The following is a 20134-nucleotide window of genomic DNA, read 5'->3' as shown; positions in this document are numbered from 1 at the left end:
CAAATCAGGAACCAAAAACAGAACACCACCAGAGCCACGAAGCCAAGGCAAGGTCTGAAGGCACAGACCTTGCCTTAAATAGTAGATTGAAGATGGAGTCAGGCAGGAACCCCTACTTCCTGTAGGGATTCCTTTAAGGCCAGGGACTAGCCGCCCGCGCGGCCCTAGTAAACTTTCAGGGGGCGTGGCCAACTGAGATGAAGGAACGTCGCGGCCATTTTGAGAGCAGCAGCACTGCCGCTGAGGCGGGCGGCAGATGCCGACCCCGAAGCTTGAGCCTGGCCCTGCTGTGCGGGTGAGTGTCCGGACCCCGGTCTCGGTCCGCCGTGGCCGGCGGTCATAACAGTACCCCCTCCTTTAGGCCTCCCCCTAAAAGGCTTGGGCTTCCCGGGATGACTGATATGGACATTTTTTAGGAGATCTTTGTCCAAGATGTTCGTAGCAGCCTCCCATGAATTCTCCTCTGGGCCGAATCCCTCCCAAGCCAGGAGTTACTCCCACTTACGACCTCGCCTGTGAATATCAAGAACCTCTCGAACTTGGTAAGCGTCGTCTTCTGCCCTCAATGAATAAGAACCAGAGAGGGCCAGTTGAGGAGTAATGGCTTCAAAAGAGAAACGTGAAATGAGTTGTGAATGCGTAGGGTAGCCGGGAGGCGTAATCGATAAGTCACTGGACCTAATTGCTTGATTACCGGGAAGGGCCCGATGTACAGAGGGGCTAGATGATTCGAGGAAACCCGTAGACGAATATATCTAGTACTGAGCCAGACCCTATCTCCAGGGCGAAAACATGGTGCAGGTCTTCGATGTCGGTCAGCGAATTTCTTAGCGGTCAGTGCCGCTCTCTGTAACATTTGATGCGTACGTGTCCACAGTTTTTCAAAGTGGGTGGCGGGGAGCTGGGCCGCCGGAGAGGAGACAGGCAGAGGTAGTGGTACTGGCGGGACAGGTTGGTGACCGAAGACAATTTGAAAAGGAGAGGACCCAGTAGAAGTACAGGAATGGAAGTTGTGGGAAAATTCTGCCCACGGTAACAAAGCTGCCCAGTCATCCTGTCGGGTGTTGACGTAAGAGTGCAGGAATTGTTTCAGAGCTCGGTTAGTTCTCTCTGCCTGCCCGTTGGCCTGGGGGTGGAAGGCCGTGGTGAAATCTAGTGCAATCTGAAACTTAGTACAGAGACTTCGCCAATAACGAGCCGTGAATTGAGATCCCTGATCAGACGTGATGTGCTGGGGTATTCCGTGGAGACGAAAAATATGTGCCATAAATAGCTGTGCCAGTTGGGGAGCAGAGGGAAGGGCGGGCAAAGGTGTAAAATGAGCCATTTTAGAGAATCTATCAACTACCACCCATATTACCGTATGACCTACGGAAGCTGGAAGGTCGACAATAAAGTCAGTGGAGATGTGTGTCCATGGTCTTGTGGGTGTAGGCAGTGGTTGCAACTGCCCCCAGGGTTTCCCTGTAGGGTTCTTATGCTGCGCACAAACAGGGCACGAGTCAACATACGCTTGAATGTCCTTGCGCATCTCCGGCCACCAATAGTGTTGTTGAAGCAGATCCTGTGTATATTTACGTCCCGGATGCCTGGCCAACTGAGAGTCATGTCCCCACTTTAAAACTTTATTACGGAGCCTCTTGGGTACCACAGTCTTACCAACGGGAACCGTGAAGGTTGCTGAAAGAATGACACGGGCTGGGTCAATGATGTGCTGTAGAGGCTCTTCCACATCTTCAGAAATAAATGATCGTGATAATGCGTCGGCCTTGATATTCTTGCTTGCTGGTCGGTATCGTAATTCAAAGTCAGATCGTGTAAAAAATAACGCCCAGCTGGCTTGACGCGGGTTCAGGCGGTGGGCTTGTTGTAAATATGTCAGGTTTTTATGGTCCGTAAAAACTGTAATCCGATGTTGAGCTCCCTCTAACCACTGACGCCACTCTTCAAAGGCAAGTTTGATGGCTAACAGTTCTTTATCGCCAATGGAATAATTGTGTTCCGCCAGTGAAAATTTCTTCGAAAAGTAGGAACAAGGATGAAATTTCCCGTCAGCATCGTTCTGACTCAGAACTGCTCCAACCCCCTCAGCAGAAGCGTCTACCTCCACTGTGAACGGACGTCTGGGATCTGGGTGGCGGAGACAGGGTTGTCGTAAAAAAGCGTCCTTGAGAGTTTGGAATGCTTCAATCGCTTCTATCGGCCAGTTTTTGGTGTTGACCCCCTTACGTGTAAGTGCAGATAATGGTGCGGTCAGTTTAGAAAAATTCTTGATGAAATGACGATAGTAGTTAGCGAAACCAAGAAAATGTTGGAGTGCTCGTAGTCCATTGGGTTGGGGCCATTCTTTTATACATTTCACTTTGGTCGGATCCATCTCGAACCCTTGTTTTGAAATGATATATCCTAAAAAAGGTAAGGACTCTGCTTCAAAGATACACTTCTCCAGTTTAGCATATAATTGATGATACCTTAAACGTTGTAGAACTTGCGTCACATGTTGGCGATGCGACTGTAGGTCCCTGGAAAAGATCAGAATATCATCGAGATAAACAATCACACAGATATATAATAAGTCCCGAAAAATCTCATTGATAAAGTGTTGAAAGACAGCAGGGGCATTAGTTAAACCAAAGGGCATAACGAGATATTCATAGTGTCCATCTTTGGTATTGAATGCTGTTTTCCACTCGTCTCCCTCCCGAATCCGAACTAGATTATACGCCCCCCTCAGGTCCAATTTGGAGAATATTTGAGCTCCTTGCAGGCGATCAAACAGTTCAGCAATTAGAGGCAAGGGATAACGATCCTTGATGGTGATAGCGTTGAGACCACGAAAGTCAATACAAGTCATAAAGTCCCATCTTTCTTTTCAACAAAAAAAAATCCAGCCCCCGCAGGAGAGGTGGATGGACGGATAAACCCCTTCTGTAGATTATCCTGGATGTACTCAGACATCGCCCGTGTCTCCATGACCGATAATGGATAAACCCTACCACGCGGTGGTGTGGATCCTGGGACCATTCGAATATCGCAGTCGAATTCTCAGTGCGGGGGTAAGATGTCCGCGGCCTCCTTGGAAAAGATGTCTGTGAATTGTGTGTATTGCGGGAGTAGCTCCCGTAGTACAGAAGTGCAGATGAACCTAGAATCAGACGTAGGTCTCCTTAAGCAAGTCTCATGGCATCCGGATCCCCATTGAGTAAGTCTTAAAGATGTCCAGTCGAATTGTGGATTGTGGCATTGCAGCCAAGGAATCCCGAGAACAACTGGGTGGATAGCTTTACTAAGGACGAAGAATTTACACGAGCAGGGCCCTCGCGCGCCGGCGCGCCTATTTTGCATAGGCCGCTGGCGCGCGCAGAGCCCCAGGACGCGCGTAAGTCCCGGGGTTTTTTGAAGGGGGCATGTCGGGGCGGGGCCGAACGACGCGGCATTTCGGGGGCGGGATGCGGCGTTTCGGGGGCGGGACCGGGGGCGCCGGCCCGGGGGCGTGGTCGAGGCCTCCGGACCAGCCCCCGGGTCGGATGACAGCGCGCCAGCAGTCTGCTGGCGTGCGTAGATTTATGTCTGCTTCTCGCAGGCGTAAATCTAGGGACAAAGGTAAGGGGGGGGGGGTTTAGATAGGGTCGGGGGGGTGGGTTAGGTAGGGGAAGGGAGGGGAAGGTGAGGGGAGGGCGAAAGAAAGAAAGTTCCCTCCAAGGCCGCTCAGAGCGGCCTCGGAGGGAACGGAGGCAGGCTGCGTGGCTCGGCACGCGCAGGCTGCCCAAAATCGGCAGCCTTGCGCGCGCCGATCCAGGATTTTATAAGATACACGCGGCTATGCGCATATCTTATAAAATCCTGCGTACTTTTGTTTGCACCTGCTGCGCGAACAAAAGTATGCGATCGCGCTTTTTTTAAAAATCTACCCCATAAGTTTTAAGAATAGTTATGTTTTTTAACAAAATCTTAATAGTATTTATGCATTATCGCATCTGGGCACTGTTTTTAAGATTTTGGCGCCAAAATCGGCTATTTAAAATGGTGGATCCGAGGCGCACAGAAACGAACTAACTGAGACTGTATGCGGTGCGCTACTCGGAAAGGTAAACCTTGTGCGCTTAAGTTAGTATTCATTCTCATATTTTGAGTTTCATGAGTACATTATGTTAAACCACTAGAATGTGCTCTGATTTCCACGGCAAAGTGAGGTGCTTTTGATGCATTTAGAATTTTCAAATTGGTAGCGGTACGCAAGTGTTTAGAGGGTGATTTGCCGGATTCTTTTATAATTTGTTCATGCCGCTTGGTTATCTCATGTATTAAATTGTGAGCATAATATTAAATATTTTTCAAGTGCTAGGGATTTGTTTTTGTATATTAAACAATAGTAAGATTGGTATTTTTCTTTCTAGTTACCAACTTTCATTACGGCGTGTCATTGTTCACCATGGGGTACATTTTAAATACTTGCGCGATTGCGTAGTTTTGTTCGCGCACCAGGCGCGAACAAAAGTACGCTGGATTTTATAAGATATGTGCGTAGCCGCGCATATCTTATAAAATCCGGGGTTGGCGTGCGCAAGGGGGTGCACATTTGTGCAACCTGTGCGTGCGCCGAGCCCAGCGCGCGCTGCCTGTTCCCTTCCCCTACCTAACCCACCCCTCCTCCCGGCCCTATCTAAACCCCCCCTACCTTTGTCGACAAAGTTACGCCTGCTGAAAGCAGGCGTATCTTTGCGCGCGTCGGCCGGCAGCCCCGTTCCATCCTCCGGTCCCGGGGGCTGGTCCGGAGGCCTCGATCACGCCCCCGGGCCCGCCCCCGAAATACCGCGGCACGCCCCCAAAACGCCGCGTCGTTTCGGGAACGCCCCAGACACGCCCCCTCCTTCCCCTTTTCGAAAGCCCCGGGACTTACGCGCGTCCCGGGGCTTTACGCGCACCGGCGGCCTATGCAAAATAGGCTCGCTGGCGCACAGGGCTTTTAAAATCCGCCCCCATGTGTGCAGTAATGCTAGGAGTAACTAGTCATGAATATATTTTATTGTTAGTTTGCACCAAAATTTTTGGAGATTCAATTTAAGATAGTAGAATAATTATATGAATCATTATTAAAATATAGGTATTTTATTAGCCGTATTGGGATTTAATTTCACCACATGTTAAACATTAACATTTGAATGTATAATGAATCATGTACTGCATATAATTTTGTGTATATTTTTTTAGTTGGGTACAAAATTATTGATCACTGGATGAGACCAAATTGTTGTGTTTCATCTTTGATTCTGAAGTGTTCAAGGTAAAAAAAATTTTTTTATATTTTATATAGAAAATATAATTTTTAAATGTTTTAAGGAGAAACAACATAAGGCAATATACACAATATCAAGTAATAGTGAATATTGATTTTTTTATAAAGATTTTTATATTTTGCACAATATTTATCATTTTTATGTCACCATTTGACCATTAACAGTACCATTTTAATTTTGATTATCTGAGATCTTAGTGATAATTTAAAAGGATTTATAATTGTTATAAAAACTTTTTAATATTTATAAGATCTTAATGATACTTTTTACTGTTTGCATAAATATTGATATTGATATTGATATTGATGCAATTTTTATATGATTGATTTTGTTTGGTTTAATTGTAGCCCCTGAGGCAGCGGCTACTAAGCTGCGAAACTCGGCCTGAGTCGGGCATTTTACGAACACGTCTCTGGTTTAATAAAACATTGGAAAAAGATCGAGGCATCTATTTCTTTTGTGTTTTCCTGGTGAATATTCACTACAAAAAAATAATTTCAAAAATTTCGGAAAAAAGTTATCCTGCCGTAGGGGTCTCTCTCTTTTTCACCGTCGGTGAGTGATTTCATTTTTTCCAGTCGATTCAGTTATCGTAAATCTAGTCAGAAGGTCGTCGACGGCTGTCCGACCTTCGCTATTGCTACTGGTTTTAAAAAGTGCCTGAATTGCTCTCGCACTATGTCCATATCGGACCCACACATCGAGTGTGTACTCTGTCTCGGCGAGAGACATGATGTGTCGACATGCCCGAGATGGGCCAAAATGACGCCGAAAGGCAGAAGAGCGCACATGGAAAAGATGGAACATCTCTTTCATCTTCAACTGATGCCGTCGACTTCAACTTCGACACAATTGTCTCTGGCTGGAGCGATTAGAAAGGTTGTTCTGAAAACTCGACATCGCCCGGATGAAGCAGGTGATCGGCCTTCACCGACCCCATACTATAGTTTCATAATATCAACACATGAATATCAGTAAAACAAATCCAACATACACATAATAAAATACAGACCTAAATTGTAGGTCATTTTACTGCAGCAAGGTGATGTGTGCTTCATCTTGGTTGCTGATATTGTTTCTATGGTTTCCTTGAACAAACTGCTGTGAAAATTATAGTTTATATTTTCTGGGCAACTTCTGAAAGATAATGTTTTTAGAATGCTCTTTGATACAGAGGAAGCAGCGAGGGCCTACTGAGCTGCGATTATAACATGGGGGAAACAGGGCGCGGGATAGGCTGTAAGAGAGAGAAGGGAGGAAGTGGAAGGTGAGGTAATTAAGTGGGAAAGGGAAGAGTAGGGGGGAGAGGAGGAGTTAAGCAGGAAAGGGTGGGTAATGGTTAGGTTCAAAACAGAGTAATGTGATAGGGTAGCAGTCGTGACGTAGGTGAGGAGGACAGCAGAAGAGGGAAAGCGGAGCGAGGGAAAGAAGGCAAGCAGCTTGTTGTTGCACTGCGTCAGCGATTCATTAAAAAAAAAAAAAGCTAATAGATTTGAAAATGCAAAAAGGGGGGAGAGAAAGGAGGCAAAGGGGGTCCCAGTCGAGCGATGGAAAAAAGCGGGGTAGAAGAGTGGCGGTGCGCAATCAGCAGGGTAGGGAGGAACGTGGAGTCGAGGAAATTCAGCTGATCCTGGAAGAGCATGTGGAAGCGGGCATGGGTTTAGCGGGCATGGGTTTAGCAGGGGAGTCCGGCAAAAGTGGGCCTGAAGTGAAGAGTGGCAAGGAGAGGGAGGCCAGAGAGGAGGAGGCCCCTGAGAAAGCGCAGGAGCAAGCCGAGTTATCAATTTATGCGACAGGTTCGGAGGTGGAATCACCAGATAAAATGGAGGGTGGAGAGGCCCGGCAGGCAGGATCAGCGGGTAGGGAGAGGCGACGGGAATTTGAAGGAGCGCACGAGGCGACTCCGGGGGGAGTAAGGAGGCACTCGATGGAGGCGCTAAGGGGAGAGGAGATACGCAGGGCGGATGGAGCATGCTAATTACCCGCCGGTCCGGAAGACGGGGATCTACCAGTGCGGGAACGAGACGGAGGTTGCCCAGGTCGGAGGAGGTGAAACCGGACAGCAAGCGACGGGCCAGAGGTCAGAGCCGAGGCCCAGCAGGAGACGGCGGTCGAGAGCACTGGGGAGGAGAGCGAGGTGGCATACACGTGGCTCAAGCGTGCGGTAAGTGTGGCTGGCGGCCCATAGAGCGCGTGCACGAGAGCGGCGAGGGGCTGGGGGGAGCAGGCGTGGGGAAGGAGGCCCAGCCTAGAGAACCGGGGTGCCGCGGGAGACAGCGGGGGAAAGATATATATGCCAGAAAGCTCAGATCAAAACTGTAAAAACTTCAGAAAATGTGCAAAAATGTTCTTCTCTCTCTTCCTTCCAGTCCAATTCTGGGGATCTGACACTTAATTTATTCACTCCTTCACTTACTGCCGATTGGTCCATTCAATGTCACATTTCAAAGAAAGGACCAGTCCCTTTTCAGAAAGCTGTCATGAAAGGGGATTGGTCCTTTTCACTGAAGGACCAATTGGAAACAGCCCTGCCAGAGGAGGGTCTTCAGCAGGGGTTCCTGGCCTGGAAGGGAGTTTGGGGGTCTGGCAAGGGCTGTTTTAAGACATGGACCTCAGAATGCACCTGTTCAGGTAAAGGACCCCTGGGTCTGACCTGGACTGCTTGGCCCATTGGGCCAGACGTAGTGAGGGGGGAGCTTTGGTCAGGCCAGCTACATGAAATTTAATGCCTGCCTCTGAGTAGGCGTTAAATTTCTCGTGGTAGTAGGAGATGCACTAGGCAGTATCTTGCTTAGCATGCCTCTTTGCATTGCAGGGTAATAGCTAATTAGGCTATTTCCCTGCAATTTGCATGCATCATGTACTAAGCCTGCCGCAGGTTTTTTAGTATGGGTTTTTTGGTGCTAAAGCCCTTTTTACATACCTGGGCTACATTAGCGCTGAAAATCCCATGCTAAAACACGATTAAAAACACGTGATAGGTTTAGCACCCCTTATTTCATCGGCCTCTAATGTCTAATATTTATTCAGTTAGACAGACTTTCTTGGCAAAGATTTATATGAAAAAGGCTTTCCCCATATTACTGGCATTCTCATTTGATTACTTGGGAGCACTATCTAAAGTGCATGATTAGCAGAACATAGTGAGTTGGACCATATGGAATCAGTTGATCTTTTAGATCTGATGGGCCCAATAACTTAAGGGCCTTATAAACTAATATTACTTTATTGGCTATGCTTACCAATTGATAACCATATAACTCCTTTAAAATTTGGGAGATCCTCTCACAAAACTTTGTAACAGTTAATAAACCAGCAGCACTCTGCACTAATTCTAACCTATATTTGGATGTAGGCCAATATATATATAATCTGAGGGTTGGGCTTGTCTCGTCATGAAGATCATAACCAGGGAAAAATGCACAGAAAGATGGAAGAAGAAAGGTGGGGGTGCGGGGCGGGGTCAGGCATGGGCGCGCCAAGAGCACGGGATGAGGTGGAGGACGTCAACGGCAGTGCGTGCTAGTTCAAACTGCGGCTATGGTATTGGTGGCAGTGCAAATCGGTGTCGCAGTTGTTGGCTTTCATAGGGGTCGGTTGCGGAGAGGCGAGCGTGTGCTGGTTTTCCCTCCCTCCCCTATACGGTTGGTAATTAGTTATGTTATGAGACTTTACTTGTTGCAGTGGTGGCAGGAAACCTGAGCCCATGCTGTAATGGGGAAGAAGTAAGATTAATTGGGATGGGGGGGGTGTCTTGGGCAGTTTTGGGGGGGGCTGCTGCTCGAGTGGGCCAAAAGAGCTTGGGGGGGGGGGGGGGGGCTAATGCTCTAGGCCTAAGCTTACCATCGCTGGGGGCGGGGGCAAGCAAAGAGGGTGGGAATGATAATAACTTTAAAAATTTCCACTGGTTGAGAGTGGTAGGAGGAACAAGGTGGGGGATAAAATGCCGGGGGGGGGGAAAGAGAAAGGGGTTGAACGATTTGTAATGTTAAATGATGTTATGTTCCCGGGCTCGGGTAGTTCAAGTAAACTGGGTGGCCTAGTTACAATGCCATTAAGAAGGTGTGAGTTATTCCTTTTGTTGGGGGGGGGGGGGGGGGGGGGGGGGGGGGGGGGGGGAGGGGGGGGGGGGGGGGAGGGGGGGGGGGGGGGGAAGGCTTGGATCAAGCACATGTCTCTTGCCTAACCTGGGTTAAAGGCATTACAGTGTATAAACAGGAAGTTATTAGTGTACAGAGAACTTCAGTAAAGGCAGGTTTTTCATAACATAGGACATGGATATTGCAGTTGCCTTAACTGGAAAAAAACTCTTTGCAGCTTTGGAATTGCCTTCCTTTTAGAACATGGCCTACAGAATGCCCTGGGGGGATGTTGGAGTGTGTGCAAATGTTTACTGTCTCTGCTGTTGTTCTGTTGCCACCTCCTTTACTTGGGGCACTTATGCTAAGCAGCTAGAATTGTAGAAAGAGATGGCGACAGAACCAACTCAGGGGCAGTAAATGTACATACACATACCATGCCCACTGTTGGTTCTATTTCTTACTTCAGGTTTTTGACTTTTGAAGCCCTGTGATTGATTTCAAGGCTTGCTAATTTGTGGTACTGTCAACTGACTCAGGGCATGAGCCCCATGTACCTCTACCTAGCAACATACATGTTCTTCATGATTTGTGAGGAGAAATACTGATGTGCTGAGTGGGATGTTTATTCCATTTTATATTATACCAAGGACACATAATCTTTACATAGTTTAAATCAATGTAATATTTTTGCTTACAGAATTATTTTCAGTTTAGCAAGAGCAGTTCAAATGTTTTGTATTATTAAATGCTGTTGAAGTTTCTTTATTCTGTAGATTGCACCTGTACAGAGCTACCAAGTTATCTAGTTCCAGCAGGGTGATTTTAGGCTAGCTGTGGATTTTTGACAACAGCATCCTGATCTGCGGTACTTAATAACCAACCTAGCTTTTATCTCAGTTTTGATGTAGTGGCTGGGAATTGAACCAGGGTTATCTACTTGGAAAACAGCCATGCTCACCACTATACCACCAATGCTGCTTCTGTAGCATCTAATTAAATGAGTAGAATCAGAGACTACAAATACCACATTGCTTTGGGATGTAAGTTCAAAACCTGGACTGACCAAAAGTCTCTCTCCTGGAACAGGGTAACTTGGAATCTCTGCAAATTTGCCAATAAATTAGAAAGCATTTTCACTTTGGATTAATGAATGCTTATCAAATTATTTTTGACAAAGAAGCATGTTTTTTTATTTTGGGATTTTCTTTAGTTTTTTTTTTGTCTAGAGTGGCATTATTCCATCATCCTCCTATAAGCTGCTAAAAGGAGATTTGGGTTTAAAGTTATTTCCCCACAAGAATATATTTGTGGTGGCAGACTGAATGTTAACACTCTTGGGGGGGGGGGGGGGGGTGTAGTAAAGGTGTTTCTCCTAGGACAGCCCGATGGTAGTCCTTGCATATGGGTGACATCATCGGATGGAGCCCGGCACGGAACTTTGATCTCAAAGAATCTAGAGCTATCAGTATGCCCTACAATTGCGCATGTGCAGCTGTAGTCCTCACCCTGCCCCCTAGGCAGAGTCCCTCAGTCCCTTTCTTTTTCCGAGGAGCTGTGGTCTCACTGTTCTCTGTGCTCTTTCTTTTAGAAAACTTTATCACGGTATTCAGCTTTGCTCTCTTCTTACAGTTTTGTAAGTGATTTTTTTCTAGAGCTGCAGCTTTTTCTTTATGATACTTTTTTTCTTCTTTCCAACTGTCTGCTGGCCACATGGTGGGTTCTCCCCTGTACAGTCTGGCAGAGTCTGTTATTTAAAACAAACAAAACAAAAAAACTGCTCCTGCAGGTTTTGTATTTGTGTCCTCTCCTTGCTCTGTCTGTTTTTTCTCTTTTTCCACGGTGCTGACAGGATTGCACTATGCAGTCCTTTGGTGATCTGTGTAGGCCACTGAGCCTGGGGACTCGCCTGAATTCTACCCAGGCTGGAGTTCCACGGCGGTTCACCGATCGCACGGCATTGATGGATTCAGATGGTGAAGGGATCAAGGACCATGCCATTTCTGGGGGGGGGAGATCATCCTCCCCACATCTTAAGGAATTAGTCTCCACGGGCAGGAGCCTCGGATGATATTGCCTCCCCTCCTGCTTGCCAGCCTTGGCAATGCAGTCTCCCTGGGAGAGAGGGTGAGCGGAGCCTGGGCTAGAAGCTTGCTGCTGCACCTTGGTGCCATGCCCATGAACGGTTGCCCTTGCACAGCTGTGACCAGTGCACCGTTCGTCTGATGTATCAATGTTGGGACCATGTTAGGGTACCATGGTCCCCTTGACGCCGTCGAGATCCAGGGTCACCCTTTTTGCCATCAAGGTGCGTTACTGCCCACGATGCCATAGTGGCCTTCCATGCCGTCGGCTTCGGTAGAACCGGAGCCTCGCTGCACCAGTTTGGGCATCGGGGCTTAAGTGCCGCAGTGCTCTCAGTGCTGTGGTGCGGCGCACTCGATGACATGGTGCCCTTGATGCACTCCATGACCCAGTGCCCTCGATGCACTTGATGCCACGGTGCCTTTGGTGCACTCGATCAGTTGCTGCACTTGCGGCGGTGCACTCGTTGCCTTGGTGCCCTCATGGCACTTGATGCCTCGGTGCTTTTGATTCCCGCAGGGCCCTCAATGCCCATCGAGGTGCATGCATGGCCACCCTTGGGGTTGTCGAGGTCGAAGCAGTTGCAGGTGTTTAGCATTGATGCTGCGGCAGCCCTCGATGCCGTCAAGGCGCATACCCTGGATGCTGTGGCCCCCCACTGGGTTGTCGAGGTGCATGGCCTCGGGGCCAGCATGACCTCAATGTCATTGCGATGCAATGCTGCCCCAATACCATTGACACTCTCGAGGCCTTCATTAGTTTCTTGACTACGTTGAGCTCCACCGACCAGGCACTAGATTTGCCATTGAGCGCTCTTGTTGCCCTGTGGCCATCGGCTGCCGGGACTCTCTGAAGCCCCTGCGTGACCATACAGCCCTCGGTTGACAAGGTTCTTGGTCTCTTATGGATCAAGCACAGGGGTAGCCATCTACTCAAGGTGCACTGGTGCATCTGTACGCACTGATCCAGTGCCCTCAGGGTTCCTGGGTGGTGTCCACTACAGAGCACAGGGAAGCTCAGAGCTGTCCCTTCAGCCAACGATCTCCGTGTTAGTGGCCCCGCTAAGATGCGCAAACCATCAATATTATTGGGTGCTAGTGAGGCTTCTCGTCAGCCATAATGCTTGAGAGGCCATTTAACTTGCAGCATTGACATTCTGGACAAATCAGTGAGCCGAGGGGAATTGCCATCTGCACTGGCGGTATTCAGTTCTTTTTGATATCGATGACCTGTCGTTGGGCTACAGGGCCTCTCCCTGCAGATTCGCATGGCTTCCTTGGTCCATACCTTCGGGCCGAGTCCCCATCAGGGTCCCCGGGTGGTCGGCATCTGTGGGCACCTGTGGTACTGTGGATGTCGCTATTTACTGGCAAACTGATTATAGTTAGGCTTAGCGCAGTCAAGGCCCTGGATGCAGAGTCATTGGGTGCCCAGTGGTGGCTTTGTGTTGCTGAGCGCAAAAGTGCTATGAGCCCTATGGGCACCGCTCTGGGCATGGGTGGATGGGTTACCACGGGTGGATGGGTTACCACTGCATGAGTTCCACCCAGCGTGCTTTCGCAGCAGAGGGCTTCCAGTTGCCCTCTGCCGCCTGGGCGATTGTGGATCTGTATGGATTGTTCCCTCCGGGCGGTCACAACAGTTTGTGTTCCACAGCCACAGGACTGACCTAGGTCTGCATTCCTGGTTGGATCCTGAGGAGAGTGGACTTCATGAGAATAGCTCGGGAGTCCTCTCCTTTCTCAGCAGAGGAATATGTCTTTTGCCTTCTACCGTGTTCTTGTGGAACAGTCCTTGTGGAACAGTTCTTGGGACTCTGTCCCTGAGAAGTTTTTTCTCTGATTCGGAGCCCTGAATCTCTGAATCGGCATATCTCCTTGGAGGCCAGAGCCGGGGAATGGCAGCAGCAGTCATTGGACCAGCTTCAGCTGGGGCCCCTCCGGGGATTGCTGGCTGCCTGTGGTAGGTTGGTCGCTTCAGTACCTCAGTGATCAGGGATTGTGCCTCAACTCTCCTTTGGGGAGTCACTAGGTCTTTTGGGATCAGGAGGCCCCAATGCCGCAGCTTCCCTCTCCCCTCTGGAAGGGGAGATTCAACTGGACGCCCCACTGTGCACCCCTTCAAGGAGTGTCCCTTGTTTACGTTCCTGGATGGCATTGCTTTGATTGGCCCCAGCCCCAAGAATAGTTGAGAGTATCACTCTCCCTTGGGCGCTTTAAGGCATGGAGGTCTAACTTTGAGGGAGACTTGAGGTCCAGGGTTGCTCTCTGATGAGCTTCCAGGTTTCCTCCAGTTTGGGAGTTACCTTGGTATCTCCTGGACTCTGTGGGCATCTTTCTTAAGGATTGCTTTTGTCAGTCATTCTTGCCTGCGGGACCCTCCTCTGTGAGGAGTGTTTCAGTCCATCAGCTAGGTGGATGGTGCCTTTCACCCTGTTGCCATGTTCATGGCTGAGAGAGTTGGGGGCCGAGTACCCCACATGAGAGGCACTGCCCTCTGATCGCAGTAGCATGCAAGCTATTCTCCCTTTTTCAGGATCACCCTGTCTGTGGACAGAGCAGCCCTGGTCTTGCAACGTTGTTCATTGCTGGGCCTCGTGCTGCCTTAGGAGGGAAAGTATATGCACTCATGGCTGGGGTAGTGATACCGCAGCCGGGTGGCTTGGTACTCTGTTCCGAGATCGCCCTGGACTGCCCTGATGCCTTTGGGTTTCTGGGATGGTAATAAAATCAGGTTTTACCGGGGTTTGCACATGCGATTTCTCAGCTTCCCATCTCTGGGTGTAGCCTTCGGGCAATCGCTCTCAGTTTCCGCTATTCCAAGAAGACTGAGGGTTCCATCTCAGTGGGATATTCCTTGCTGGTTTCAGCAGTGAATTGTTTGCTTGGGGTTGATAGACAACCAGGCAACTTGATAGACAGCCGGTCTGCCTCTTTCTGTTCTTTGCTTCTTCTGACTACCGCTTGGATTATCAAGGGGCGGGGAGGTAAAGCTAAGGCACCCGTGGTATATCTCTGTATACCTGCAGGGAAGGAATCACCATGTTTTTTCCACTTCTTTTCGCCCTTCTCTGGCAATAGTGCCTTAGTTTTTCTCATTCTCTAGGTTGCCCAAAGGACCTTCCTGTTCCCCTTGCGATCCTATGACAGGATAGATGAACCTGTTCTGACTGGTGCTCTTGAGTGAGCTTCAGGCCTATCTCGTCTCCCTGCTCAGGAGCTTTGAGCTACAGGTCTGTTTCGGGGATTGTCTCTCATCCCCTGAAACCCTTGACGCTGTCCTGATGCTTCGGCATGCAGTGTCTATCCGAGGCCCTGCCGTGGTTTGCTCCTTTTTCTTCCAAGTTTTGCTTGGGTTTCTTCTACCCATTCTGTCTACCAGCCAAATCTGGGAACTCTCTTCAGATACATTTGATCCTTTGGATGTCAGTGTATAGGAGTTTCTTTCTGGAGGGCTTTAGGGCCTCAGTTTGTTATTCGGTTGTTTTTTGCACACTAAAGGAAACTGCGGTTTTTGTCCAAGAGTCTCTCTTGTTTACATCTCTGGGTCCTTCCTGTATTCAGGAGGATCGAGATCCACTGTTTTTATCAGGGTTTACTTATCAGGAAACCTGCTTGTACTGTTTTCCGTGATGCGGAGTTTGCTTCTGCTTGCCCTAGCATCACTCCTCTGCCTCATGCATTCCCTACTACACATGAGGGCTTGTGACTCAATCTTCTCTGGGGTTTTCTATATAGAACCCAACTCTTCTCCAGCCTGAACCCCTGGTGGGTCGGCTGCCTCTCAGGCAAAGGAGGGAGGTAGTGCTCCAGCAATGTGTTGTTTCCCGCTTTGTCCTGCTCGGACAGCCTAAAGCTAGGGATTCATTCATATGTGGGGACTACCATTCTGCTTGTCCTAGGAGAAAGCAGAGTTGCTTACCTGTAACAGGTGTTCTCCTAGGATAGCAGGATGTTAGTCCTCACGAAACCCTCCCACCTCCCCTGGGAATTGGTTTCTCCATGTATTAGCTATATCATGGACTGAGGGACTTTGCCTAGGGGGCACATGTTCAGTAGGGCATACTGAAAGCTCTAGATTCTTTGAGATCAAAGTTCCGTGCCGGGCTCCATCCGATAATGTCACCCATATGCGAGGACTAACATCCTGCTGTCCTAGAAGAACACCTATTAAAGGTAAGCAACTCTGCTGTGTCTATTGGAAATATGCTTAGTACACAGGGTCCTCTTAGTTGGCACATTTACTGCAAGATTTTATGTTTCATATGTTAAACCCTAAATCAGATAGGTCATTGTTTTCCTGAAGAATCAGTTATATTGCTACCTTCCATTTTACTGCTTGAGGTAGCCAGACAGCATCTGCTCGTAGTTCCTATGGCTCACTGGTTTGGGGAGAAGAATATTACCTCTAATTTTCTATCTTGTGGATTCTTAAGTTCTGTACCTCCTTCCACAAAGGTAGTTGTTTTCCTAGTTACTGCTGAGACCATAGCAACCACTCTTGGCATCTGGAATAGTCATTCTAAAACATCATGAGGAAGTGGATATAACTTTGAAAAGGACTTTAGTCTTCTGTGTCCAGACTGTGGTGACTCCCATGCATATTTTCTATTTCAGAATGAAGGAGAAAAGCCCACTTAAGTTTTATGAACCCCTTTAATAAACAGATCCCAATCTGAGGTTTTGTCCAGTTTGTTGCTAAGATTCTAAGAGATGAAATTACTTGTGGAATTAATGCTGCAACCTCATCCTTGTGGAAGAGTCTAAAAACTGAATCTTTCTCTCCTTCAGACTAAATTTCCCCTTCCTCAATAGATTCACAGCTACTCCCTTCATATGGAACCTCATAGTTCATAAATGGAGACTCAGAGGACTGAGAAAAAAACCTATGCCACCTGTATCAGATGAAAGGTTCCTTTACTATGCATAAAAAGCTTGGTGAAGGAATTTGAAAAACTCTGGGAGATTTCTGCAGTAGCAGGCATCAGGGGCAGATTGGCCTATCAGTGCTTAGGGCATGCCCTGGTGGGTAGGTCATGTCAAATTCATGTGTTGGTCATAGCGCCCCCCCCCAGGGCCTGTGGTGACCCCACAACCAAACCTAAGGCCCCGCCAAATCATCCTCCATGGCTATGTGCTCTCTCTTTAGTGTCTTTTATTTTCCCCGCGGCGTCAGCCTCAGCCCGCTCCTATATCAGGCCTCTCTGACCACGTTTAATCTCTTCAGCAATGGCAGCAGCTCCCTTGGGCCTGTTTCTGCTGCTCTTTCATCCCCTGCCCTCTTCAGCCGCAGCAGCATGAAATAACTCCAGCCACCGCCTCCTCCCCTCCTATTTGTGTTGCCTCTCTGGGCAGGAGGCAGCCAACAGAGCTCCCACCACTGCCTCCAGTAAGAGGCGGGTAATTTTCAGACTCAGATAAATGGCTTCTGAAAAATTTCCTTCCCCTTTATCAACAAAAGCTAGACATGTATCATTCTTAAATTTGTCAATGTTTGTGTTTTGTTTTTTTTTTGTTATAGGCTATGGATGGTGAGTGGAACCCACCTGAAGACTCGAATGTGAAAAGACCTGAGTCTAACAACAATGTTCTGGGTCATATAATTTATAGGCTACTAGATATTGTCACTCCTGTAAAACCGGAGACACCACCACCTGTAATTCATTCATTCTCAATCAAGGGTTGTATTCTGGGAAAGATGTTTTCTGGGAAAAGCACTTGCCTAAAATACTTAACACAAGGTACAATATTTTTAATCTATTTCCTTTCTGTTTCTTAAGTTTTTTATGTCTGTGTGACCCTTTCACTAATGTACATCATATAGTACTTTGTCTATGAAGGCATGCAAGGCAGAACAACAGTCACACACATTTGCATATAGGAATAGGGCCAGTTTGAAGTGTATAAGTACATATAGCAATAACAAAAATAAATCTGCTAAAATAAGATTTGTCTTAGTGAATAATAAATACCTCTATGGAAAGGAATGAATTCTGGGGGCAATTTTTAAAGTACTTGCAGTGATTGCATGCCTATCAGTTGTCATGCAAGCAAATATTTCAAAAGGAAAATCCCTGCAGATTCTCTTTGAAAACTGATGGATCATCTGGTGTTTGTGGGTATGGGGATTTGCAGCAGCTTTACAGTGGGTGCAAAATTAACTCAATAAATAAAGCATATACGGGAATTTAACAATGAAATCCCTACATATTGCATTGCTTGGCATCCTCAGCCTCTCTGAACCCTCACTTCTTTGCAAGGGTGGAAGACAATTCGCAGTTGCCAATTTTACCCAAGTGACCGCTTAATTCCTCTATATGCTTATTGTCCCATGTATCTGGTGACCAAAGCTTGATAAAACTCAGAAGCAACCAGGGAACTATGATCCTTATAGTTCCATTTTGTCCAAGACCAATGTGGTTACAACTCCTTCAGGACTTTTCCATGAGGAAACCAATAAAGTTGGGAATTTTCTTAATCCTGAATGATACATAAGAACATAAGAAAATGCCATACTGGGTCAGACCAAGGGTCCATCAAGCCCAGCATCCTGTTTCCAACAGTGGCCAATCCAGGCCATAAGAACCTGGCAAGTACCCAAAAACTAAGTCTATTAGTACCCAAAAACTAAGTCTATACAAAAACTAAGTCTATACAGAACCAAGGAATGTGCCTCTTCCAAAATACCTGGACCTTTCTATCACTTCTATAGCACTACTCGATGATGTATGTAGTGCTGTACAAAAATACATAAGAGACAGACCCTTCTCAGTAGAGCTTACATAGAAACATAGAAATGATGGCAGAAGACCAAACGGCCCATCCAGTCTGCCCAGCAAGCTTTCGCACTTTGTTTTTTTTTTCTCTCACATACTTATCTGTTCCTCTTGGCTCTTAGTAACCTTTTTTTTATTCTATTTCCCTTCCACCCCCGCCATTAATGTAGAGAGCAGTGTTGGAACTGCATCCAAGTGAAATAGCTTAATTTAGTTAGGGGTATTAACCACTGCAATAAGCAAGCTACACCCATACTTATCTGTTTATTCAGACTATGTAATTCAGTCCTTGTTGATTGTTGCCTGAATATAGATTCACCTTTCTTCATTCCCCCCTGCCATTGAAGCAGAGAGCCATGCTGGCTATGCATTGAAAGTGAAGTATCAGTCTTGCTCCCCTGCCGTTGAAGCAGAGAGCTCTACTGGATATGTGTGAAGTGTCAAACTTCCTCCCCTGCCGTTGAAGCAGAGAGTTATGCTGGATTTGCGTTGAAAGTGAAGTATCAGGTATTTTTGGTTTGGGGTAGTAACCACCGTAACAAGCAAGCTACTCCCCTGCTTTTATGTGGTTGTAAATCCTTTTTTCCACATTTCCTCTTGCCGTTGAAGCATAGAGCAATGTTAGAGTCGCATTATTGAATAAGGATATTCATCTCCAGGTAGTAGCCATCATTCCCTCAAGCCACCCCCATGCCTCTTCTCTTCATTCACATCGACTTCATGGATCCACAGTATTTATCCCACACCCCTTTGAAATCCTTCACAGTTTTGGTTTTCACCACTTCCTCCAGAAGGGCGTTCCAGGTATCCACCACCCTCTCCGTGAAGAAATACTTCCTGACATTGGTTCTGAGTCTTCCTCCCTGGAGTTTTAAATCATGACCCCTGGTTCTGCTGATTTTTTTGCAACGGAAAAAGTTTGTCGTTGTCTTTGGATCATTAAAACCTTTCAAGTATCTGAAAGTTTGAATCATATCACCCCTGCTCCTCCTTTCCTCCAGGGTGTACATATTTAGATTCTTCAATCTCTCCTCACAAGTCATTTGATGAAGACCCTCCACCTTTTTGGTCGCCCTTCTCTGGACCGCCTCCATCCTGTCTCTGTCCCTTCGGAGATACGGTCTCCAGAACTGAACACAGTACTCCAGGTGAGGCCTCACCAAGGACGTGTACAAGGGGATAATCACTTCCCTTTTCTTACTCGATATTCCTCTCTCTATGCAGCCCAGCATTCTTCTGGCTTTAGCTATCGCCTTGTCACATTGTTTCGCCCACTTCAGATCATTAGACACTATCACCCCAAGTTCTCTCTCCTGCCCCGTGCACATCAGCCCTTCTCCCCCCATCGAATACTGTTCTTCCGGATTTCCACACCCCATATGCATGACTCTGCATTTCTTGGCATTGAATCTTAGCTGCCATATCTTCGACCACTCTTCCAGTTTCCTTAAATCCCGTCTCATTCTCTCCACTCCTTCTGGCGTGTCCACTCTGATGCAGATCTTAGTGTCATCCGCAAAAAGACAAACCTTACCTTCTATCCCGTCCGCAATGTCGCTCACAAAGATATTGAACAGGACCGGTCCCAACACCGACCCTTGCAGCACTCCACTCAACACCACTCTCTCTTCAGAGTAAGTTCCATTTACCATCACACATTGTCTTCTGTCCGTCACACATTGTCTTACAATCTAATCAAGACAAATTTACAGGGCAAAATAGACTTTAGGAATTTCATTGATTAAGAAAATGGTTAAAATCAATAATACTGTAAGCAGAATAATGGGTTAAGATTTAAAGGCAGTTTCAAAAACAGCAGGCTTTTAAACTGGATTTGAATAAAGCAAGAGAGGGAGCATGATGCACCAACTCAGGAAGTCTGTTCCATGTATATGGTG

At 47.4% G+C, this 20134-nt stretch overlaps 1 protein-coding gene across 1 annotated transcript in view; it reads left to right on the top strand.

Annotated features, from left to right (window-relative positions):
* SPEF2 (sperm flagellar 2) overlaps window positions 1–20134 on the top strand; it is a 310148-nt gene that overhangs the window by 225212 nt on the left and 64802 nt on the right. Inside the window, exon 11 of the mRNA XM_029578899.1 lies at window positions 16982–17201. Within this exon, the coding sequence (XP_029434759.1) occupies window positions 16982–17201 (220 nt within the window). The remainder of the gene's footprint in view (window positions 1–16981; window positions 17202–20134) is intronic.

This window comes from Rhinatrema bivittatum, chromosome 1 (genome assembly GCF_901001135.1).
Source record: "Rhinatrema bivittatum chromosome 1, aRhiBiv1.1, whole genome shotgun sequence".
Lineage (NCBI taxonomy): Eukaryota > Metazoa > Chordata > Amphibia > Gymnophiona > Rhinatrematidae > Rhinatrema > Rhinatrema bivittatum.
The sequence above is the reverse complement of the archived record's forward strand: the minus strand, read 5'-3'. Positions and strand labels throughout refer to the sequence as shown.